This window comes from Rhamphochromis longiceps, linkage group LG17 (assembly GCF_057381845.1).
Source record: "Rhamphochromis longiceps isolate RC_006_pf linkage group LG17, R_longiceps_female_GT1.1, whole genome shotgun sequence".
Lineage (NCBI taxonomy): Eukaryota > Metazoa > Chordata > Actinopteri > Cichliformes > Cichlidae > Rhamphochromis > Rhamphochromis longiceps.
In genome coordinates, this window is record NC_140573.1 from 36563393 (window position 1) to 36588226 (window position 24834).

Below are 24834 nucleotides of genomic sequence, written 5' to 3' on the forward strand. Positions count from 1 at the left end.
CACCAAATCATCCTGGTGTAAAAAGCCCTTGCATTCACATTGTGAAATTGTACTTTAACATTTAAATACATTCAGTAAATGTACACCAACTGTATACCATGCAGAAGCTCTTGGATCTTTTAGTCATGCATTACAAATAAACTCATAGTACAAAATCCAATATGGACCCAAGAAACTTCTCAGTTGTGAGCAAGACACAACCCAAAATAAAAAACCACTGTATACAAACTCTGTGACATCACTTAACAACCAATCATGTGCCAATTTATGTGCACATACCATGCAGCGGTAGTATGACATCAAAAACTGAACGAAGCATTAGCTGCTTTAGTCCAGCAGGAATAAGAGTGGAATCTTAATAATCACCTGCATAGAGACATTTTTTTCTTTAAAGGCAGAATTTGCTTTAAAAACCTTGAGTGCAACAGCAACTCAGTGGAAAACAACACTTTTAAGTGTAAGGTGGCAACACTGGTGTACTGAAACTGAGCTCATGTCAAATATTTGCCCAGCTAATCTTCCTCTGACTATCCACCATCAATGCAGTAATATTGACTTTTTAAAGAATTTTTAATAAAGACTTTGTGGGAGTGATGCAGGAGCACAAAAACATTATCACTGGGGCTCCATGCATCTGAGCCCTTTAAATAAAGAAATAATAAAGGAAGCTTTGAGTAGCAGAGCTACTCTGTAGAGATGAGGTGGACGATCATTTGTATGATGCTGGAGCCACGGGGGCAGCTGCACAGGTCCATGCTCGGGTTTTTGATTTTATCCTCCAGAAGCAGGTCCAGCTCCCAGCGCAGCTCCTTCAAAAGCTCAGCCACCTGGATATAGTCACACAAGCACATGTAGTAACATATATGTTAACTTATATGTTGTAGTTGTTCAGTTGTCGTGCTTGCACTCTCCATAAAACTTGTTAAACCTTTAAAGCATATAAACTCTACACAGCTTGTACGCCCGTTGCAATACTAAGATCTGAGCCAGCTATAACTCTTTGATCATGTGATCAAAAAAAAAAAAAAAAAAAAAAAAAAAAAAATCAGATTCTCTGACCTCGTGTGAAGCAGCAGCAAATCGGATCCACCCATCATCCAGGGAGATGACAAACTCCCTTCTGTGCAGCTCCACGTTGACCTGTCCGCATCCAAACAGCACCAGCGGGTAAACAGACACCATGCTGCAGTCCCTGATGAAAACGCGACTCGTTTTCACCTTCTCATGGTAAACCAGGTACGGGCTGTCGTAGTGGCGAACCTGGTGCATAAAGAACAGAAAGGTGAGGCTTATTTCTCCTACAAGTTGTTTAGTTTGGAGCGTATCTTTTTTTCCCCCCCTAACCTCACCGTGTAGTTGACGGATGATGGATGCACGTGGACGTAACCGTCGTTCTTGGTCACAAAGCGGAGCTCGTTGGCTTTGGGTTGCATCTTCATCACTCCCGTGCCCGTCTTCTTATAAGTCCCTTGAGGAGCTCGTACCTGCAGGACATCAAGTGTGAATGTTTCATACTTCTGTTTGGCTTTCTGTTCTTTACTTGTATGACAAAGAGGGGGACTATGCCCACCTGGACCACGTTAGGATAGAGGGCAGCACACAGCATGGCGGACATCAGCCGGATGTTACTGGAATTTAGGTTTGCCTGAGATGCAAAATATTAGAATTTTTGAATTATTTTCTCCAAGATGAACCCTTGAATCACTGATTCAGTGATTTGTATGTGTCACCTCAGGGCCAGTAGCTTCCATGACCCCGTCTGTACCCTTGTAAGACATTTGCTCAATAATCCTGGCCTTCAGTCCCTCCTTGATGAAGCCAATGTCAGACAACAGCTCAGCAAACTGCCTCTTCAGACTGGCGATCTCCTGCCAAAGGTCACAATTCACCATTTCAAATATTATTCATATAAAACACACTGCTCGGGCCATTTGAAATTAAATCTGAATACATTGGAAGAACTTCATAAGCTTTAGCACTGCTTTAGATTTATATTCAAACAGAGAAGATCAGAATTATACTGTAGAGCAAGTGAGTTTATTGATTCTGGACAAGTGATTAAGTGCTTCTGGACACCACTGCCTCACCTGTAAACCCCGCCATGACAGGAAGTTCTCCCTGCAGTAGAGGAAGCTGGCACGGTGGCCATTCCTTGCTGCGGAGCACCATCCCTGCATAAAAAAAAAGAAAGTTTTTATATTATCTGTATGCATTTCAACATCTTTGAATTATCTTATCACAATAAGCGAACGCAGTAGGGACCTTGTATGCCTGCAACAAAGCTAGATGGTCACTTTTAGCCACTGCAAACTCCACTTTCTTTTTATTTGCTTCCTCTCGCTTATCCCATGGAGACACCTGGAAGCAGACCAGATTTTCATTTCCATAAAATTAGACACTTGCATTACAAATATACATAATAAACAAATAAATGTCATTATGTAACCTCCTATCTGTTAAAAACCAACAGAAAAGATGAAGCAGCTCATTACTGCGCTGTGTACTATACTTGTAATTGTTAATGAGCCTAAAATCAGGGGCATGCTGCAGATGAACTGCACATAGCGTCTCTCAACAGAAACTAGCGCCTTCTTACAAATGGGGATTTGAAGGCCAGACTTGCAGCAATGGTGAGTGCTGGGTCAAGGCAGCGGAAGATGGCGCCGAACAGCATGAGCTTTCCGATGCGCACGTCGACAGGCAGGCAGGCCAGGTGGTAGCCCAGCGGGGTCAGCTTCTCATCTGTGGTCAGAGCTCCCAGGTCCTGAAGGCGCTGCTTGGCAGCGTCCAAGCTTCCCACTGACGGGGGCTCGATGAGCCGAGAGAAGACTGACTCCAGCGGCTGCTCCGCGAACACATCCAGGATCTTGATTCTGTTACAGAAAGGTCAGTGTTGTGAACAACCGTTTTGGAATTTCTCCAAATCAAATGCCATTTGTATTTTATAGTCAGAGTTATGTGGGAAAAACAGACGGCTCTACCGGAGACAGAGCTGCTCTAGTGGCACTCTCTGGATCTCAGGCAGCTGCTGCTCAGCCAGCTGGTGTTTAAAGCAGTGGCTGGTGAAGAGGTGGAAGCAGACCCCCGAGGCCACACGACCTGCTCGACCCCTTCTCTGCAGCGCGTTAGCTTGAGAAATCCACGTGTCCTCCAGGCTCTCCACGCTTTTAGATGAATCGTACCTGAAAGAAAAAAAAATATATATATATCAAGGGAGACTTAGAGATTTGTGGATTTGAGCATATATCAGTGCATCTTCATGTATCACAAAACCATTTTAATATGATTGCATGGGCCTTTTAAAAAAACAAGAAGTATAATTCACACAGTGTTGGGAGTAACGGAATACATGTACCGCCGTTGTCTAAGGAGCTTGGAAAGAAAAGCGTCTGGACTTCTTTGAGTTGCTTGAAGACGTTTCACCTCTCATCCGAGAAGCTTCTTCAGTTCTAAGGGTCAAGGGTGGAGAGTCCCAGATTTAAAACCCAGTGGGAGTTTCCCCCCAAAGAGGGACAAGGGACCCCCGATGATCCTCTACCTAATCACATGAGCTTTTCTTTCCAAGCTCCTTAGACTACGATGACCTGGATGACTGAGAACCGTCACAGACATGTACCGCCGTTACGTATTTAAAATACAAAATATGAGTAACTGTATTGCGTTACAGTTACCGTTTAAAAAGGTGGTATTGAGAATACAGTTACTTTGTTGAAATAAATGGATTACACCGTGGTTTTTTCCTGTTTCATATGTTAGGCTATGCCCTCTCTATTTTTGGTAATTCCACACCGGTGGAAATGCAAACAAAACACGCATTAAGATGACGTGAAGAAATATTTTTTTAAATTCTCTAACATGAATGCAATAGGCAGAGTGTTACAGGCATAGCCCTAAACAATGTAGCATCATGGGAAGTGTAGTCCGTGCTGCAGGGAAAATGGACTGCCATACCCGTTATGTGTCTGTGAGCGAGAGGGACGGAGAAAAAGGAGAGTGGAAAAGTACGAGTTATCACCGAGCCGAAAGCTGGAAGCATGTAAATATAATAATAACCACTGCAGCCAAAAGGAGTGCCTGACGAGCCCAGCTGTAAGTTAACTATTAAGACTCGACTGTACACTGTTCTGTTTTCCTCCGAAACAATAAGTTCCTTTGGAGCAGCCTTTCAACGCCTCTCTCTGTCTCTCGCTAGCAAAGTTGACCCAGACAATAAAGTAAAGATGGTTTTCGGCTACGAGCCCGACATGAACCTGATGTATTTGCCAGAGGTCCCTTTACTACGGTTCAGAGCCGCGGACCTGTTTTATATACGCGCGGAATAGTTTACTATACGAGATCGCTGCAAAAACTGCAGCCTGACCTAATGTCCACCCTACTGTTACTCATTTTATATTAAGATTTAAAAATCTGGTCGGTATTGGTATGGCGAGTAACCTTCAGTAATAGTAATAAATCACATTCATGTAGTTGTAAAAAAGCATAATAATATATTAAGTAATCCAAAGTATTCAGAAGACGTTACTCTCATTGAGTAACATAACAGAATACGTTACAAAATACATTTTGGGGCATGTATTCTGTAATCTGTAGTGGAATACATTTTAAAAGTAACCTTCCCAACACTGAATTCACAACCCGAAACTGTCAAAAATGAGAATTTAGGGGTAGCATAATAGAAGGTTACCTTTTCTCCTTCATTTTTCCGGAGTCGATGACATAAACCACGTCGTCGATGGTTACTGAGGTCTCAGCAATGTTGGTGGAGATGATGATCTTTGTGACACCATCTGGAGGCCGGCTAAAAACTGCTTGCTGCTCCTCATTGGACAATGTTGAGTGAAGGGGGTACACCACGCACCTGATGGGCATGACCAAAAGTTACAGTTAATGTGTTTCAGTCAAAAGTTTTCACACAAACAAACAAAAAAAACTGGTTCAGCTTTTAGCTTCATTTTATACACATACAATTGCAAACCAAGTGTTGCCATAAAACACACACAGACCTGGACGCGCCCCTGTTGTTGAACATTCTATTGGACTGAAGCTGCTCATAGAGCATCTTGATCTCAGCGAGGCCTGGCAAAAACACCAGCACTGCACCTGCAGACACAAAGCAACATAACCAGTGTTCAGCTTCACAGCTGTCCCCAATCCAGATCAGTACATCAGAGACTTACTGGCCACCTGTATATGGCAATGTTAACTGGACTGGCTCTTAGATAGAACAGAAAAGCGTTATATGAACACTCAAAGCGCTTTACACAACTTGTTCATTCAAACAAGTACTTTTTCTAAGCATATCTAACATTCACACATGCATTCATCGGAGAGCAACAGAGTTAGTCTTGCCCAAGGATATTCGGCATGCAGACTGGAGCAGGACCGCCAACCTTCCAGTTGGCATGTGACCTGCTCTACCACCTGAGATTGCTTTGCTGTCAGTGTTGTTTTCTTACCAGGTGGGTAGTTGTGCTTTCCTTCTACTATCCACTCCAGCAGGCTTTCCACCAGGTCCATATTGATCTTGTCCAGGTCCATTGTGGCGATGGTTTTGAGCACAGACTTCTTAGTATCTGCATCAGCAACGCAAAATTTTAGATGTATGCCCTGATTGGCACTGGCAGCTTATCTGATTAAAACCTAAATATATTTTCATTTCACCTTTGTATCTGATGGTGAGATCCTGCAGGCTGAGCTGTTGGTCTGGGACCGAGTCTTTGACAAAGTCTTTATTACAGAAAGACATGAAGTTCCAGACATCTTCACTCAAATCATCTACCACGCAACTCAGGTCCCCTCTGCTTCGGGCACCCGTGGTTGACTGATTCTGTTTTCCTGAGCGCATGTAAGGGCTACCATCCTCAATGACATAGCTGGAAAAAAACAGCACAATACACAAACCGTTGTGTTACTACGCAAATTGTAAAGACAGTCTACGGTTTACTTAAATGTTTTAAAATGTATTTACCGAGTATTAGCAATGGCATCTTCAAGAAAAAACTGGTCAACAGGAAAGGTGCGCCCTGGAGCGACACACATTATTAGAATGAAGAGGGGAATGCATAGAATGAGGTGTAAGAATAGAATTAGTCAGTTCTGCTAATAGATTACCTGGTATGTGGATAGTAGGACAGTTATAGAAATAGTCAGAAAAGAGGTTTGCATTAAGAGTGGCACTCATGAGGATAATCTTCAAGTCAGGCCTTTGCACCATCAAGTCTTTGAGCACCAGAAGCAGAAAGTCACTGAAAATAACAAATTAAGAGACAAGAAACAAAGAAGCAGCTTAAAATTTTTTTTTCCAGGTTCATTTTTCCACATGTTACAATACAAGTGCCATTAAGCTGAAGTATTTCTGTCTCACCTCTCCTCTGTTCGCTCGTGCACCTCATCCACGATGACATGCGTGACTCCTCTGAGGTCTGCCTCACCCTCCAGTCTCCTCAGCAACACCCCTGTGGTGCAGTATAGCAGCCTGGTGACTGAAGTCTGATAAAAGGAGCAGTCAGTGTTGGAAGAGTATATAGTATTAATATAAAAAAAAAAAAACAGACAACCAGAATGCTGTATTGTAGATGTTTTTATATCTGTATCTGTACCCTGACACTCTCCAGGCGGATCTGGTAGCCCACAGAGTTCCCCAGACACTCTGCGCGCTCCTGTGCCACTCTCTGAGCCACTGACATGGCAGAAATGCGGCGAGGCTGCGTGCAGATGATGTTGGCCACCTGCTCCGCGGGGCCACTCAAAGAGGCATCTAGAATGAACTGAGGAACCTGAGTGGTCTTACCACACCTGCAGAAAAGTCACATTAATTAAAAAACAAAACAAAAAAAAACACATGAAACACAGTCATGTTTAGGAACAGGCAATAATCACAGGCATGTTTAGCATCTTTTTTGTGAAGGTGAATTTTTATACTTCTTTCAAACTCGAGTCCTCTTTTATATTAAGCTTACACTGGACTTTGGTATAGGCCATCTGTTCAGCCACAGCAGGTTTCTGTCTAAGTTTATATATGATTTTTATATTATATGATGATCAAATTGAACCATTTATCCTTAACCATTTTCATACAAAACCCAGACTACAAAAGAATGAGAGTTTAGAACAATGTGAAACCTGAGCTTTTGGTTCATTGAGATTACCTATGTACATACACTGATCTCTCCAAAAGTTGATTCTGTTCATCTGGACGTAGCGTTTTGTGGGAGAAACGTTTCGTCACTCATCCAAGTGACTTCTTCAGTCTCAGCTGACTGCAGGTTTTCCCAAATCTTATAAACAGTAAATTTGCATAATAACTGAAACCAGCCCACTGAAGGAACAATGGGCTGGGAGGTCAGTTCCTTAATCATAATTATGCAAATTCTCATGACCATTTCTCATGACCAAATTCTCAACAACCACTGACCAAAACCCACTGATCAATGGCCATGAGTACCATTCACAGAGAGTTGGGGAATGGCTGCAATCACAGCATTGTAAGATGGCGAAAGATGTACCCTTAGGCCCCCTCCTCGATTCAGAGATGGTTTTTCCCTTTTCACGTAAATGGCCTCCTTGACTCCGCGCTCAAACCAGCGTTCCTCTCTGTCCTAAGGGTACATCTTTCGAGACGATACACTGATCTCATTATTTAAAACTTCAAATAATTATAACAATATAACAGCAGATATGACAAAAAGTAAGGAAAGCCATAGTAGATCTCATTTATAAACTTTCAATTTTAATATATCTGATGTAAATGTTTTTAATTCCATACAAGCTAAAACCCTTCATATATCCATACATCACATTTGACTTGCTATTGGTTGGGGAAAAAAGGCTGAAAGGGTGGATCAGTATCATTAAAATATATTTTTTCTTTAATTTATAAGTCACGGTAAAACTCTGGGACCTACCCAGTCATGCCACTGATCACCAGCACCTGACACTGGTCCAGTACATCTAGGATGTGCTCTTTCTCTTGCCAAGCTGGAAGATTCTTCCTCTGTTCAAGCATAGAACTGTAGCGTCTGGAGGACTGGTTTGACAGAGGAACCAAAGGAAATCAGAAACAGATTACAAAGGATGCATCATACTGAGAAGGATTTGGAGGAAGAAAAACCAAAAAAAATATACACATTTTTTTCCTAAGACCCACCTGTTTCCTACTGAACTCTTTGCACAGCTTGCTGTTTTCTAGCAGCAGATTGCCCATCGTATTGTGCTTTTTCACCATGTTCCTCTTTAGCTTGACGTAACTGTCGTTCTTAACTGGAACTGCGTGGTCCCTCTCATCCTCGTCTTTCTCATCCAGCTCTTCTGCATCCACTGTCCGTTTTACTAAAAAGTGAGCAGAATTAAATACAGCTCTCTATTGTATAAAGAAACGACAGAAAATATATAGCAAAAATGTACATTTCTATCCGACTTACTATCTGTGGTCCTTGGGTTGCTAGATGCAGCAGCACTCCCGCTGTTTGCATGGTTACTACTGCTGGTGATGGCATTCATGCTCTCCTCAGAAGCTTTGCTCCTTACAGTTTTACTCTTTGCTATGGCAAGAAAGGGTGGAGGAACAGCAATCACAGGAGGTGGGGTGCTGTATTTGTGATGCCGTATGGACAATAGTTCTTTCATGGTATTTTCATCCTCACACAAGGTTATCAGGGTGTAAACAACAGGCTGGTTGCTTTCTGCTGCAGACAATGCCTCTCCAAGTAATCTCTCAGTCACATGGAGCCTCCCCGCAGCGCAGAGAGACTCATCATTGGTACTGAAGGCAACTATTGGTGCTTGAAAAGGGTAACGGTTCCCTTTGGGGAAACGAACTTCCAGCTCATACTCAGGAGGAGAATAGCTGCTGACACCAGGCTGGCCTGGGCCTTTCAGGTCCGAGGAACCAGCCTCAGACATGTCTTTTTTGGGAAATTCATGTTTGAACCAACATTTGTTTCCATAGCGGCAGCCTTGACCTTTCATGTAGAATTTGCAGATGTCACCGATGTTTGGAGCTCCTCCACCTACCACCACTCCTTTCTTAACAGGAGATCGTGAGAGGAACGACAGGTCCAGGGTTACTGTCCATACAGCATTGGCAATGCGCTCACTGAAGCGATCGCCATAAATAGCAGCTAGAGCCAAGGCCTCCTCCTGCTTTTGGTTTACACACTCATCCAAAGGCACCTCATCAAGTCCATCAGGGGAAACTGCTTTCTGACCATAGCGCTCAGTGAAAATCTGTTGGAGGAGCTGTTCCAAAGTTGCCCCAAACTCTCCTCCACCAGCTTCCAGCGCCTGTTTGCTGCGCTCCCTGTCAAAACCATATCTACACAGAGGAAATTATGAGAAAGCAATGGGTTAGAAGCTAATTATATTTACACACAAAAGCACCGATTCAGAACATCTGATTTAGCTCATAGGTAAGGTTCTGGAAATAAAACAAAATTTGAAATCACCTGCAGAGCTTTCCTATGGCAAATAAGGAGATAACAGGTTCAGGGCTGGGCTGTTCATCCTCATATTCTAGGTCAAATGTTGGGCTCTCTGCTTTCTGCACAGGCTCATCATTTGTGGCCCAAAACTGGCCTTCCTCACGGTAATCCAATTCATCAAATTCCTCTTCTTCCTCCTCATCTAGCCCGGAATAATCTGAACCAGAATCACTAAGGAACAAACAGAGGGTTGCATGAGTTTATTTCCTAGCTTTCTAATTGTTCTTTTCAAACAAGTGCGTATGTACTTACTCATACAGTTCATCAGAGTCCTGTGTCTGTAAAATCCTCAGCAACTCCTTGAGTTGTTCCTGGTTCGCATTAGTCATGAAGATCTTCTGCAACGGCATACTGCTCACCTCTGGTCTGATGCATTCACTGACCTTTGAGTGCATCCTGGTACTCGTCAAGGACCTTGGCAGAGCCTTGCTACTACTTTTCCCATTTCGGTCTTGATCTCTAGCTTTCTTTCCTCCTCGACCACCATCCCTGCCACCAGCATGGGCGCCACCACCTCGTCCTTTATTTGATCTGCAGACAGAATGAGACACGAGGCAAAATGATAGGAAATCAACTGAAGCCGAGCACACAAACCTAAATATTTCTTCAATATAAATTAACACCTGCTGAAATAAGAGGGTCCAAAATCAAGGTTGAAATCATCCCCGTCATCCCAGAGCCTGGTTCCTCCTTTCCGATTTCCTCCTCCTCCTCTTTGTTTATTAAATCTTCCACCTCCTCTGTTGGGCTTCCCACCTCTTCTCCTTGCGTTCATTTCTCTACCAAAGGACACACGAACAGTTTCATTACATAAACACCAGTACAAATACAAAATTGACTATTAAAAAAGAAAAAAAAAAATCACTGCTGTCAGAATATACTTACACTCAATCAGTGTCCAATCATAGCAGAAAACAATCTGCGAAAAGAGACATTAAAAAGCATGGTCTGAATAAATTTTTCCAACCCTGGGAGTATACCCCCCAAAAAAAACCTAGATGAGGGAGAGAGAGCTACTGGTTGCGGACCCGGGAAGAGCAGGCAGCTACTACTGTCCACCCTCTGCAGAGCACAGTCACACATCGCTGTGGGCTGGCTGGCACTTCAATTCAAGTGCGAGCAATGAGATGGTGGCTGACACACAGCGCTGGTGGCTACAATTATGCAATCAAACTTAACATGCAGACTAACAACCCAGTCAGGGCGATGACCGATTAACCCCACGGCTAGGTGGCTGGCTACAGGCAAAGTACAAAAGACCAGAACATATAAGGAATAATGTGGAAGTAAGGTGCTGCACGTTAATCATCTTCAAGTATAAGGAGTCGGCTAGCTAACGAGCTAACAGCTAGCAAGCACACTCATCACTTTTAATGTAACAGTAAGCTAACTGAAAAAAGCCTCCCGGCAAGGCAAGTCAGTGAATCTAAATGCTTTAAAAATGTCAAAAAGTATAGAGCCGTGTTATAATCGGTAAAGTGCGCAATAAACTGAAAAACGAAACTTTAATAACAATTGCGAACAAACCTGAACCAGCTGCTCTGACCACCGGTAGCCTGCATCTCTTCTATTGGCCCAAACTCTTGAGTTCAACGTTTCTTTTCCGGTTTACGTTCGCGCTTAGAAAAAAAAAACACAATAAAAAGTTAGCAAACAGTATCTCTCGGTCACTCGACAAGGTTAAAGTCGAAGGTTTTAGCGGCGGTAAGCCTTTCTTCTTGTTATTTAAAAACGGTAGTTTAATAAAACGCATTTAGAGCGTCGCACAAGCCATTAAAGATATTACTTTGCACCAATTCCGTAACTATGGTAACAAGGGCTAGCCTCTAGCTGCCTTTAAAACACAGGACCCCCGGCTTACTGGCAGCATTAGCTCCATTTAAGGGCAAGTAAAAGTGAACAGTTACAGTGCGGTTGTAACTTGTGTCATAGTCACAACTTTCTAATCAGCTGTCTGACTTTTCACATTGAAGAAGTTGGCCAGAACACAGCATTTGCTCTCGGCTCTGACAACCATCTGCCAGCTGGGGGAAGCTGTCACGGATGTCTGGTAGAGTGTGATTGTGAAGATATGAGTTCTAACACCTAGTCTGCGCACACTCACACACACACACACACAAACCCTGTTCTGATTCGGTGTGATTTTCATTTTCAGATAAGAAAGGAAGCGATTCTTTGAACACTGATGGTAAATATCCTCTTCGCGCCACAGTTTGCGCATTCTTGTGACAGCGTGAATAAATGTGTATTTGTTTACAGGGGGTGGACCTCTAAAAGTCTCCTACATTTTTCCAAACGGAGACAGATATGGTAAGTTATAGCTGGCTGATGATCCAGCTTTACACGTGAAACATTTCCACGTGTAAAAATCTTGGGAAGAAGAGACCTAATTCTTGGTTAAAGCAATACACAATGCCTCAATGTGACTGCTCAGATGAAATTTAAGTCTATGCTAATTATGTATGAACCTCTGTTCTCCACAGAGGGAGAGTGCAGCAGGTCTGCATATGGAGCACTGGTGAGGAGCGGTGCTGGTAAACACACCTCAGCAAGTGGCATCACATACACTGGAGAGTGGCATGAGGACAAAGTATGCAATTACTGCCTCAAACATCAGTTATTTTTACCATGTGGTTAAACAAACATAATCTCCCTCTCTGTCGCTCTCCCAGATGCATGGTAGAGGGACCATGCAGTATCCCTCTGGAGCACAATATGAAGGAGAATTCAAAGACAACATGTACAACGGCACAGGAACATACACCTTCCCAGATGGTTCTATGTGTAAAGGTCACTTTCATAATAACAGGTAAAAAAAATGCCTTTTTAAAAATATTTTCTGGAAAAAAAATCAGATAAATATTAAAGACAACTATTATATGAGAGTTTTTATTTTAAAAGACACAAACATGTCATTTGGGAGTTTGCACAGGAGATGCAATTGACCAAACAAGAAATCCCAGACAAACCTAGTACAGTTCTTAAAGCACCTGACGATCAGATGAGATTTAAAGTTACATTGCTTAGTATGGGGACGATTCAAATGCAGGATGTGGGAACAAACAAAAAATCCTAAATTCAAACTGGATTCTTCTAATCTTATGATTATACAGTCCAACCTGGGAACCAAAATATAGCCAACGCAAAGATATGACAATGACAAGGTTGAAAAACAGGTCAGTATATATGCACAAGTGATCGACTGAGGATGAGAAACAGGTGGGGAACCAAGCACAGGTGAAAGTAATCAAGCAAAGACAACCACAACCAGAGAAGCAGGCGCGAATGAAAGAGTGAAACCTGACATATTAGGAAACCAACTATCAAAGTAAAGCAGGAAATAGCTAAAGGACAAATTATAAACACTGAAATAATAAGACTTAACACTAAAACATGATAATAAGTAGAAGGTGCTACTACATAGACAAAACAGTGGGGAAGTCAGGGAAACACTAGGAAGACTTGAATAACAGTAAAATCAAAGCAGGAACCAAAAGAGGAATTTAAATGATCTCAGCTGGTGATATAAAAAAAAGCATAAATCAACCTGCTCTAAATCAATTTTACGCTGCAGCTTCTTGAACACAGAGTAGAACATTGATTAGTTACATCTTTATTTGCATATTTCCACATTCTTTATATTCTGTTCATGTGACAATTTCTGTGATTGGAGTGGTTTCTGCTCAATTAATCTTTTTTAGTCTTAAGAATAGTCAAGCATGAGGCAGAAAGTACCCGTTTTTTTCCCAGCTGGAGTTCTTAGGTTTGATTAAGCCAGCTAACACAAAGGAAACCTGGCTATGTTAAACTTCCTTCATAGGTCAAACCCCAGGACCCCGACATAATAAATTGAAAGAATATATGGTAACAACAACTGTTTGGATGAACTGTATCCAGACCAGACTGAAATTTATCTTTCCTTATTTTTATTTATTGTACGCGTTTAGCTACAATATTGTGTAACCCAGTAGTTGTTGTTTCTTCGGTTCTTTGGCTTCGTTTGGTTCAAGCAGATGAAATTGAAGATTTTAGCTGTTTTTACTGGTGTGTTCCAGGTTGGAGGGAGATGGGGCCTTCATTAGCGCACAGGGACTGTTCTGGACGGGGGAGTTCCACGGCAAAGCAGCGCTTGGACTCAAATTGGAACACAATCTTTAGGCAAAACAAATACCACACTTTGGCACATATATCTATAACATTAAAATGTAACTGCATCAGACAAACTTCTTCTGTATTTTGTTTTTCATACAAGATCTTGTGCACATTTTCTTTCACTTCATATATTAGTGGGTGACAGTCGCTGGCATAAGTGAGTCAAGTATCTACAATACTGTGTCTTGACTCTTTGTGAGAGTGAAGGACAAGTGCAGGGTAATTTTATTATCACTGCACCACCATCCAATCCCAGAGGGGCTCATGTCCCCATCCATAACAGCTGTACCCAAACTGCTGGAACATTGGCCTGGGGAAGAGTGAGTATGTGGTCATTTTGACCTTCAGTGTGTGTACACACAGCTTTGTGTGTGAACTGGCTTTCTGCCCCACATAACCCCTCCGACAAATTAAAATGAGTCGACAAACAAACACAAGTGTTCAACACTGTTTATTAATAAGCAACTCTGCAACTCTGATATCGTAATCTGTCACTCTATCGTATAATGCCTCTATGGATGTGTAATTGCACATACCCCTGAACATCTTCAGTGTCGAGTATTTACTGGATCTAGAATATGCAGATATGGAAGTGTGAGTAACAAAAAACACATATATACGGTAATAACGTCCATACAATACTAAACACTTCTGGTGAAATATTACCCTAGATACAATAAACGGCAATTTTCACTGATTGTACAGTTTTCAGGTAGAAAAAAAACAACATTTTTTTTTGCATTCCAAGTCTTCAGTATGGACTTGAATGCAGATAGCAGAAACAAGAGAATAAAAACAGGAAATGGCACTCAAATTTGGCACAAGATACAAAAAGAAATAAACATTACATCTGAACTTTAAGTGCGACCAACACTCACAATGAGCTACTGTGTTTTTGTGACGATGCACAGCTTATGCAGTAAATGTTTAGAGGTTCAGGTGTATCAGAATGTATATTCCTCTTTACAGGTAGTGAGCCAGAGAATGGCAAGGAAGCTTTTAAAACTGTTGTCATATATATATATATATATATATCATCTCCATAAACCTGAGAATCTATAAAGTATACAATATTATTGTTAAAGATATCGCCTTCCTGAAGAAGAAAACAAAAACAGAATCCTGTGTGGTGCACAACACTGTACGAGTGACTGTACGAGAAACAAAAAAAACTTTTCTTACTGGACTGGAAAGACATTAACACGTGAACACAGAACAGAACCATGGTCATGCACATTTCAACAAGACTGAGTATCAAAATTATTTCTATACAGAGATAATACGTAACAGTTTGTAACCCCTCAAAGCAAGTAGATAACAATCTGAAACAATCAACAATTGTACAAAAACAAAAGTACATGCTTTTTGTCCTTTGTGCTTGTTTGTGTGCTTAAGTAAAGACATATCCAGGAATCAAGGTGCTCACCTCTGAAGCATCATTTAGGCAGTCGCATCTACAGGAAGTTGCACTAAACTGGAAAAGCAGCACCATTATTGTGACAACCGCCACCACCAGTGTGGTTCACATGTTGTGCTGTTGTTGAGTGGAAGTGGGGCGTCAGTTAACGGACTGGCCACTGTTCCGATCATGGGTTCGAATAACTCCAGATGGTTCGATAGAAAAGCTCAGGGAAGCAAGCAGACACAGTCCAGCCAAGACAACAAATTCGTTTTCACTCTAGAGGTCTTTTTGCTTTAAAATAAACAAATTACAACTTTTGGAAACACTTCATAAAACATTTTTTGTTTGGTTTTTAATGTCTTGCTTCTTTGTGGCGTGCCAAGACAAAACAGACACACTATCGACCTTTAAGTCTGTGGAGGACAAAGAGTGCCAAACTAAACAATCAATAAAAAAAATGCTCCATTATTTAGATGAAAAACCTTTTAAATTGCCTTAACTTAGTTATAAAAAGGGACAATTACATTATTTTATTTGAATTTCTTCTGTGTGTGTAAATTTCTCTATTCACAACAGCCAAGAAAAGACACGATCAAGACAGACTTGTGGACTTTCCAATATGTCCATAATATTGAATAATAATGTTTGCAAATATCTGTCAGAACTATGTCTCAAAATGTTTTTTATTGAATAGGTTTCTGGTGCATTGAGAGAAACTATTTTGTGTTTGTTTATGTATTAATATTTGTTTGAGTATTTCTCTGTTTGCATTGTTACCACAATAATCCAAAGACATCCCGAAGCTGTAAAGTCATAGAAAATAAACAAAGAAAAATAGACTTTAACGTCAAAGCTTTGACATTTAGGAAACAAAGAATTTTTTTTTTTAAAGACAATTTTGGACTTGTTTTTCAAATACTGCACATATTTATTTATTTCCAATTAAATTTAAATCCTTAATCAATTTGTTAAACATGTACTAAAAATAGCAGGCTCCAGCCCCCCGTGACCCTGACAGGGAAAAGCAGAAGAGAATGGATGGAATTTACTAAAAATATTTGTTTTAAATCGTGAATGTATTTCAGTGTTATTTCCGCCTTAGTGTCTACGATTTCAAGCAGCTTTCTGACTGTTCAAGTTGAGCCTGGCATTAACTAACCAAAAGACACGATGATGATCTTATGATGAACTTGAAATTACAGCTGCTCAATTTGCATAACATAATAAGATATTTATTGAGAAATGAAAAGGTTGTAGTTGAAACATAATAAATGGATAAATAAACAAATGAACAACAAGAAATAAATGGATAAATTGGCAAATATGAGAATAAATGCACGAGTAAATAAATGCTATGCCTATATTTTTGGTATATTTTAAAGAATATTAATTAACTGAGTCACTCATTTTTTTTTATTTAGTTCTAATCTTGGCAGTTTTGGTCTTCCATATAGGTAAAAAAAACCTTCCCCATTCCACAGTCAATAACAAATTCAAACAAGTGATACACAGGTCATATTATGGCTCAGTCACACTTGAGTGAAACTACAACTATAACCTCATTGTGACTGGGAGAAATGAATAATTGCCCAGGAGCTGCACTGAATTTTTCACATTCGCCAACCAATTGCAAGCATTTGTGGTGACCCACTGGGGAGATCGAGAGTGCAACGCCCCTACGTCTGTGCAACCAGTCCCAATTGTAACTGCCGAGGTCGCCTGCCGGGAGAAAACCTGTTTTTAAACAGTCGTTGTCCAATTCAAGACTGACTGCCAGACAAACAGAAAAAGGTTTGCAAATTATTGTCCGTTTAGAAATGCAGACAAATTACCAACATGTTGCAATCTGAGCCAGTTTGTTTTGTTTTCAACAGAGAACTCAAAACAACTGGCTTTCAATTGACTGCATTTTGTTAAATTCCTGTGTAATTTTCAGTAAAAATTGCTGTCCTGCAGCAATTACGTCACCATTTCTGAATTTGTATTTCAGATCTTTGAGGTTCTGGCTGGACTCTTAATCTAAGCAGTGATGTCCTGTGTCTGTAGATAGCAACAGATTTGCAGTTTTCACTGATTTATCTTAGCTGATTGCTTTATTATCACAAACGCATTGCATTTAATTTCCAACTTGACCATATTCAGTGACAGACTGATAGAAGACTGACTCCATCTTGTTGCTGGTTCGTCAATATCTTTGTTCTTGGCACACCACAGTGGCTTTGAAGACAGCGACTGACTGTGAGTGGTTGCAGGCTTGGTCTGCACCTTTTGAAGGAACCATTTCAAAAGCAAGTTCATTGCACACGGTTGCAATAATTGTGGTCACACTGCGACCTCCAACCAATGTTTTCCCCAGTGTGACTGTAGCGTTACAGCTTCATTCAAAGTGATATGAAAAACTGAAGCGTTTTGATAAAAAGTACATCCAATTAGCTTCTGTGACCTCTTCATCTCTCACGACATGTATCGAAACAAACCCTGGAGGACATCAGTAATTATAGGTTTGACGTTGCTAAAAATGAAGCTAAGATATTTGGAATAGCAGGATTTCTGTATATAAGGTTAATTTTCTACTTAAAAATACAGATATATATTTTTTTAGGACAAAACATTTTGTTTTTTAAACTCACATCTCCCATTTTTTCAGATTTCCTTCTCCACACAAAGACTTTTACACATCCACAGAACAAACCCATACACTAATACGCTGGTATATTTCTCTTTAGTTTTTTTGGTGCCTTCGGAGCAAAGAGCTCCCATTTCTACATTTGGACTATCATAACCCTGTGGCTCCATTTCTCTTTTATACAAAATATATAATAGAAATGTTTAAACCCATCACCGACAATCCACAATCTCTATACCTACAGTAGGCTCTGTGTTAAATTTAAAAAAAGGTTCTTTCAAACAATCATTTATCACGTAATGTTTAGAACACACGTTGATACAAATAAAGAGGAAAACATCACTGAGGAATCAGAAGAGCACCGACGTGTTAAAAAAAGGGACATGGTGTAGAAATCGATGTTTTTGTTGTCTAACATGGGGGCGGGGCAGTATAACTGGCCAAAAAAAAACAGTTTCCTGCTACAGCGATACCAGGTGTTTCTTATAACTGCTACCTCTGTTCTTGCCGGTCATGTGTGTTCATAGTAGTTATAGGCACATGTCAGTGTGTGGCACTCTTTAATTGGATCCATTTTACAACTCATCTTTGATCCTCTTGTCGTTTCTTCCATTGCTGCATGCAGCTGCCAGCTCCTTCTTCCCGCTGGCGCTGCTTGGTACGACCTCCTTAAACCACTCCCAAGAGGCTCAATGTGTGACCTTCGCACAGTTACATCCACCCCACGCCCTCATGCCCCCTCTCTTCCCTCCCTCCCCGTACGTTATGGATTCTGTAGTAGGCCCTCCCACTGGATTGGCTGCGAGAAGACCTCTCTCTCCAGCCACATCTCGTAGCTGTAGTGGAAGTCCTCCGGCAGCTCTACGCGCTGGCCCAGCACGCTCTGCAGGCAGTTGTCCACGGGCGCGAAATCTCCGTTCCTGTTCCTTTCGTAGCGGCGGCTGTTGAACTTCTCGATGCTCTCCCGCAGGGCACACTCCTCTGCCTGGAAGTCCCACGGCCGTGCGTCGATATCTGCGATTTTTACACAATTTGAATTTAAGTGCCTGCTTCTTCTTTCTATCTCCTACTCTTTCCCGCTCTCTCTGTCACGCTCACAGTGACAGCTTGCTTGCTCTCCCAGCAGGGATGGAGACCCTGAAAAGTCCCCCCACCCCACTGCCACCCCCATCCGTGTTGCCATAGCAACACAAACCAGACAGTTTGCCATTGGCTGCTGGACAACTGTACTACACACATATATGACAGTATAGGAATCATGCAACCAGCTGCACAAACACCCACATACATGCAGTAACTACCCTGAACGTTCCTGTTTTCACAGCCCCGGGTACACATGTTCATTATGCTGCAGTCTCCTCTCTGTTCATCAGCTCTGAGTGAGGAGCACTGCTGGGGCCAATTAGCTCTGTGACTGCTTCGTTTAGGAAGATCTAAAAGGCTAAACTGAATGTATTCTGAGCAATGCTGCAGGATGTTCCTAATTTAATCTGTGACTCCAGCCTATCAGACTACAATTTACTAAGCTCCACTCGACAGTTTTTGACTAACATAATAAGTACCCTGTGTCATCATCATAAAGCATACAATAAAACTGTCACAGCTGTTCCCATTAAAACGCTGTTAGAAAATTCTATTTTGCATTTTTAAATCGGATTTTAAATTTGCCTGCCTCTCGCCCTATGACAGCTGGGATAGGCTCCAGCGCCCCCCGCGACCCTGAAAAGGATAAGCGGAAGCGAATGGATGGATGGATTTTTAATTTGTATTATTTATATTTTTACTACATTATCTTTTCTTTTAGCTAATGTACTTTGTCACTGTGAACTAAGAGTCAGACACTGGCTTATCATAGACATATTAATGCATACTGACATTTTTTTAAAGCACACTGCAGAAAATCTGAATTTGGAAGTGCTGTTATAACAGCGTTTGTCCAGCAGAGGTTGCTCTATGTGTTCAGCACTGCAGCACAGGTAGCAGAGAGTCATCAAAGCTGAATGGTGCAGAACAAATGCCTTCTTCACTTAAGTTACAGTAACTTTATGGTTTAGATATACTGTATGTGTATTATACATAAAGAATATGCGTTGCTATATTTATTAAAGGATTTTTTTTGTATCTGTCCCCAAAATCACATATCAGTTGCTCCAAACTGGATAAAAATTGGCTAAAGAAAAATTCCTAGACAAAGTGTTAAAAGGAGTAAAAATGAAATAAAACCCAGAGAGCACACGAGTCACAAAACATAAACTGGTCTTTAGTAAATCAAACTGAACTGTGCAAACAGATGGCTGTTCCCCAGTACACAAGGATATATTCTCTTCCCATGAGACGTGTTTTTTGACCTTTCGTCCACACATAAACAATGTTTTAGGTCAGTGAAAACGGAGCTTCCGTGCACAGTGTTATTTGTAGCTTCTGATTGGCCAGTATTTTCAGATTTTTGGGGGTTTTCGTGATATTTTTCAAAATGTAAGCAGAAAATCCCTGTTTCAACAAATCCCAGCATACTACTTCTGCCAGCTGCTATTTACCGTTTCCATAGGCCCAGTCATCATTGAGCCTGTGCCGGACCTTCTGGTAGATAGCCGACATGGTCTTCATGTTGCTCTTCCTCCACTGGCGGCCCAGGTACTTGGTCTGAATCTTGAGCAGTTTGAGAACATAGAGCTGCATCATGGCCTGCTTCACCTTCAAAGCCCTCTTCAAGATGGGGGCAGACTTGAAAACAACCAGCATCTGAAAGAAAGATTAAATATAATGAAGCAAATTGAAGGAATCTTACAAACTAAATGTCCCTTTAACAGGATGCACACTAGTAAGGAGGCAAATATCACTTTGCATTCAATATAAAGATATTGAATTCAGGTGGGTGTTCCAACCTAAGGCTTCCTTATGAGACGCAGACTAATGCAGATTTACACACCATGGTCCTCGAGTGTTTCCACTTGGTCAGCTTGTTCAGGATTCTCAGCAGATTAATGCAGGAAAACAGATTCCTCCAGCAGAACTGACTGCTGTCTCCGGCTTCCTGAAAACACACGTGGAGACACCGAGATCATCATTAAACAGCGAGCGCTACGTTCTTAGCTGACTATTACTCATTGAGGCTCAATCAGTGTGACTCACCAGGCTCTCAGCTGTAAGCTCAGGCATCTCATGGACCACACAATGGGGAAAGTCCAGCACACATATACTATAGTGTGAAAACACAGAAACAAACAACGAGAGACAAAAACTGATAACTCTGCAGATCAACCTGTCACCTGTAACTTAATGTGAATCTGTATGAACCTCTTTTAGGTTATTACACAAACAGATGCTTGTGCGACTGATCGTCGGAGGTTGAATATGGTGACGTAAATGGCGCTGTAAGTCGAAAGGATGAGAGAAAAGGATCCTACCTGTTTTTGGCACTGATGTAAGACATGATGTTCTGGTTAAAGAACTTGAGGATGAGTGGGATACAGTTGGCAAACACCAAGTGCTGGGAGACAATCTCAAACTGCAGGGAAAAAAAGAGGAGGCGGCAGTGAGGAACAGTCTGGAGAAGAGCCATGGCTGAAAATGCAACGGTTACATTTAGTGATATGTATTGAAAGAAAGGAAAGCCAATCAATCAGTCAATAATAGTAAAAATAATGCAACACATTTCAGACTTTTCATTGGGGGGTGTGGGGAAAAAACAACCCAATATTACTGCTGAGTGTGGAAAAGATCAGGAGCCAAGTGGGGTCATTTCTCATGCTGAAGCTACAGTATTCATCTCAATGCCGAGTTTGTGTGGGTCTCAAACAATCCGCAACCGATTTGGCTTCCCACTGGAGCCGCTTTCCCCTTCAAAATTGTGTCAGCATGTAATCTCCTTTAGTTGCAACAGAGGGCGCTATCATTCTAAGTTTACAGAGCAGCTTTTCAACTATGTAGATATCCCTTACTAGCATCAGAAAAATTCATAATCACTGAAGCAACAAAAAACTGAGATACTAAGCACCAGAAATGAGGATGAATCATTTTTCAGTGAGTTTTACGTCCTCACTGAGATGAACTCCAATTACGAGTCTGTGTGGCTGAGTCAGGGGTTTGCGAGTTGTGAGTGAAGATAAAGCTACAAACGTGTGAGGGGGGGAGGAGGATGAAATGGAGAAAGCGATGGCACACTTGACTGATTAATCAGGCGCAGGACTGGGGAGGTTACAGTGGGGGAGGTGTATGGATTTTATCAGGGAAGAGAGGTGACATGTAAGAGGAGGAAAAGTAAGTTAAGGTGTATGTAGGAGGGCACAGTGAAGGTGTCTGTGTGTGTGTGTGTAACCTGATAGATATGGTTGAGTTTGAAGTGCTTGAGGAGCAAGAGCAGCAGAGCAGAGATGGCCTTGACGATGATTTCCTTGTGCCGGTTAACATCGATTCCCAGCTTCATGCTCTGCAGGACGGTGATACTAAAAGAAACACACGCTGTAACTGTAAGGCCTTTGGGTCTTTAACAGTATAATCACTTCTCTGACAAAGTGACAGGCACAGAAGGAGACCGAATAAGATTTATTTTGGGCTTTTTAAAAAACTTTTTTTTTTAGCCAGGACAGAACTGGAAGACACGCAGGAAACAAACTGGGGCAGACTTGAACCCAGGCACCCTGTATGGCCTTCTGATGGTTCTGCTGCCAGCTCAGGCAGGTGAGCGAGTGCGTAGTTTCAAAACACGCTCACAAAAAAAAAAAAGAAAGAAATGGATTTCAGCCATGAAAATATCAGACATCTTTCTTTTTTCTGAGTGGGTGTTTTTGCATCAGGAAAACTGTCTCTCCTTTCATTGGCGTGTCAGCGAATCTAAAACAGAGCCATCCTACAGACCACGAACAACCCACAAGTAGTGCATTTCCACCAGTGCTAACAGCCAAGAAAATCCATAAGAAAAGCAGGCTGTTTTTTTTCTTGCCAAGCAATTAGACAAAAATAAAAATAAATCGTACATAAACAGCAGTGCAAAGATGCTCCCGAGAGAATTTCTTTCTTTTTATTCCACACTGCATCTTTTTTTAATTATCGCTGAGCATTATTAGCAAAAGTGTGTTTACTCTTCAAAACTGTCTCATCTAAATATGGCTCTAGATATTTACAGCATCATGACAAAATAAAGAAAAAAAAAAAAACAGCAGCACGGGTAGGGGAAAGAAAAGAAAGACAGTCAAGGATCCCAGCAGTCTTTCTGCAGTACTTACGGCATCTCCTCAGGCAGCACATCAGCCAGGATGTTGATGGAGTCCGTTTTGGCTTTGGAGGTCGGAGCTGCAGCGAGCAGTAGCTTCAGGAGGGCAATCTGATGCAAAAAAGAACACAAAAATAGAGGAATAATAACAGGCTAATCATTCAAGTTTCTACAGTACCCTCTTAAAAATCTTGTAAGCTTTTTTGTCCTCCACAAAACACATTTCATATGAGATAATGTGCAATAATTTAATGCTAGCTAAAAAAAAAGAAGCACGAAGTGCTATCAGAAATATGATTGAAACCAGTACAGAGACAGTTGCTAACCACTGAGACTCTGTGTTAGACTATTAAAGATTTAATGAGCTGGTTTTATTAAACAAAGGTCAATAACTCCGGTGAGAATTTAATCATTAATCACTCACCACATACTGTGACAGGTTGGGAAGCATTCCCAGGTACAGCATCTCTGCTGCTGTGTCCTCCACTTCCTCTTCACCCTGGGAGATAACACGTGCATACAGTGGAAAGTCAACACTGAGTGCTCAATAGGGCAACATTCGAATCTTTCTTCCAAATTTAAGTTCAAACACCTGAACAAAGGCAGATATAAGCTCAACACTGACAGAATTGGGGAAATTAGAGCCAATCACATGATGTGATCACAGCCAATTGATCGAGTTAATGTTGCTGAACCAGACCTATATTCACGTTCATGCTCAAGTTTGACATCAGCCACTGTATTTCACACAGTTTTAATGTTACCGCGCTGACAACATCTGTCCAAAGGCAAAACAATGTCTTTGTATTGGTAAGAATTAACAGATCTCTGGATCACATGATTCCTTCTTGCAGCCAGTGTGGTCCTACTGGCTTCACCTGCCCTGGAGATGCTCCAAAAAACTGCAATGCTGTGGACTTGTGGCTGATTTAAACTTCTGCAGTGAATCTTTGTAGAGACCACGACATAACCTACATAAGCATTGAGCATGGGGTTAAATACTTTGCAGTTATGTGAATTAGATCTATGCAGTATCACGCATATATATATTTCCGGTATATATAGATATATTTTTCATTTATGTTCACCTGCTGTCACAAGCTGTGGGTAGTGACTGACGGGATAAGGTCATGGACACTAGCAGCATGAATCACATTCACAGGTGTTTGTTATCACCCGCAGAGTTTGGGTGAGGACCTCAGACATTTAGGATGCAACCTTCTGCTGGGAAGCCTGGGGTCCTATGATTCATGTACTGTATATGTCAAGTAAATGCCCGCGGCAGTCACTGGAACACGTCGGATACACGGAGGCTCCAACAACACTGGAGCAGAGATGTTGCCGTGGCACCAGCACGGTATCAGGCAGGTGGTTTACGGCTGTAGCTGATCAGTGGACAGAGATCTGAAGGACCGCTTATGCCAACTGTGCAAGATGCAGTTCTAAACCTTAAATATGTATAGCTGGCAAAGAGTTTGGCTTGATGGGAATGGTACTTTCTTCATTTTTAATGTATTTGTGAGGTTACTGTGTCTGGTGCATAAGCCTAATAAGTCTTAAATCAGGCGTGCTTGGAGAAATCATTACAGTTGTGCCTGCTCCCTGTAATACACTCTATATTATACACAAGCCTGGTAGGATTGCTGACCAGAGTCAGTGGACACTGCTGCAGCTCCTCTTCCCTTTTGATCTGCACTTCAGCAATGGACATGTACTTATGCTGGAGAAAAAAACAAAAACATATGAGAATAATTGTTAATTAGCATCGTCGGCTGACACCCAGAGCTGTGTGATTAAGCATATCAGTCTGTTCTATGAAGACGTTATGGATTTTTCAGTGGGAGGCCAATTTCAAGAGGATTCAACAGTGTGGGAGTATTGATTAACGGAGACTATATCCACAAGGAAGTGGATAAGGGCATCTAGAAATGTGAATTTGTGTAAGAATGACTTACTAAGTCAA

At 41.5% G+C, this 24834-nt stretch overlaps 3 protein-coding genes across 7 annotated transcripts in view; 1 reads left to right on the forward strand and 2 right to left on the reverse strand.

The window, feature by feature from the left end:
- Positions 1–167: 167 nt before the first annotated feature.
- On the reverse strand, positions 168–11134 carry dhx57 (DEAH (Asp-Glu-Ala-Asp/His) box polypeptide 57). The gene is made up of 25 exons (XM_085386230.1): positions 11007–11134; positions 10365–10398; positions 10103–10258; positions 9732–10010; positions 9444–9650; positions 8421–9313; positions 8147–8328; positions 7905–8026; positions 6600–6795; positions 6365–6489; positions 6112–6245; positions 5969–6023; positions 5662–5873; positions 5457–5573; positions 5004–5100; positions 4685–4858; positions 2982–3182; positions 2597–2873; positions 2263–2358; positions 2088–2171; positions 1731–1868; positions 1571–1645; positions 1350–1484; positions 1060–1260; positions 168–827 (listed from the first exon to the last, which is right to left on the reverse strand). Exons 3-25 carry the CDS (start codon positions 10252–10254, stop codon positions 684–686), a joined length of 4296 nt encoding a protein of 1431 aa, XP_085242356.1. The 5' UTR covers positions 10255–10258; positions 10365–10398; positions 11007–11134; the 3' UTR covers positions 168–683.
- Positions 11063–13702, forward strand: morn2 (MORN repeat containing 2). Of its 2 annotated transcripts, none has more exons than XM_085386236.1 (7): positions 11063–11183; positions 11453–11529; positions 11635–11667; positions 11739–11789; positions 11963–12069; positions 12152–12288; positions 13535–13702. In XM_085386236.1, exons 2-7 carry the CDS (start codon positions 11523–11525, stop codon positions 13635–13637), a joined length of 438 nt encoding a protein of 145 aa, XP_085242362.1. In that variant the 5' UTR covers positions 11063–11183; positions 11453–11522; the 3' UTR covers positions 13638–13702. The 2 variants fall into 2 exon arrangements, with proteins under 2 accessions (XP_085242362.1, XP_085242361.1); XM_085386235.1 differs by lacking the exon at positions 11063–11183 and adding an exon at positions 11225–11364.
- A 365-nt stretch (positions 13703–14067) lies between these two features.
- strip2 (striatin interacting protein 2) overlaps positions 14068–24834 on the reverse strand; it is a 32358-nt gene continuing 21591 nt past the window's right edge. For all 4 annotated transcript variants that reach the window (XM_085386243.1, XM_085386241.1, XM_085386240.1 and 1 more), the window contains 9 exons: positions 24520–24591; positions 23296–23370; positions 22885–22982; positions 21978–22104; positions 21067–21167; positions 20792–20858; positions 20589–20693; positions 20197–20401; positions 14068–18673 (listed from right to left, as the gene is read on the reverse strand). In XM_085386243.1, coding sequence (XP_085242369.1) covers positions 18423–18673; positions 20197–20401; positions 20589–20693; positions 20792–20858; positions 21067–21167; positions 21978–22104; positions 22885–22982; positions 23296–23370; positions 24520–24591 — 1101 coding nt within the window. In that variant the 3' untranslated portion in view covers positions 14068–18422. The remainder of the gene's footprint in view (positions 18674–20196; positions 20402–20588; positions 20694–20791; positions 20859–21066; positions 21168–21977; positions 22105–22884; positions 22983–23295; positions 23371–24519; positions 24592–24834) is intronic.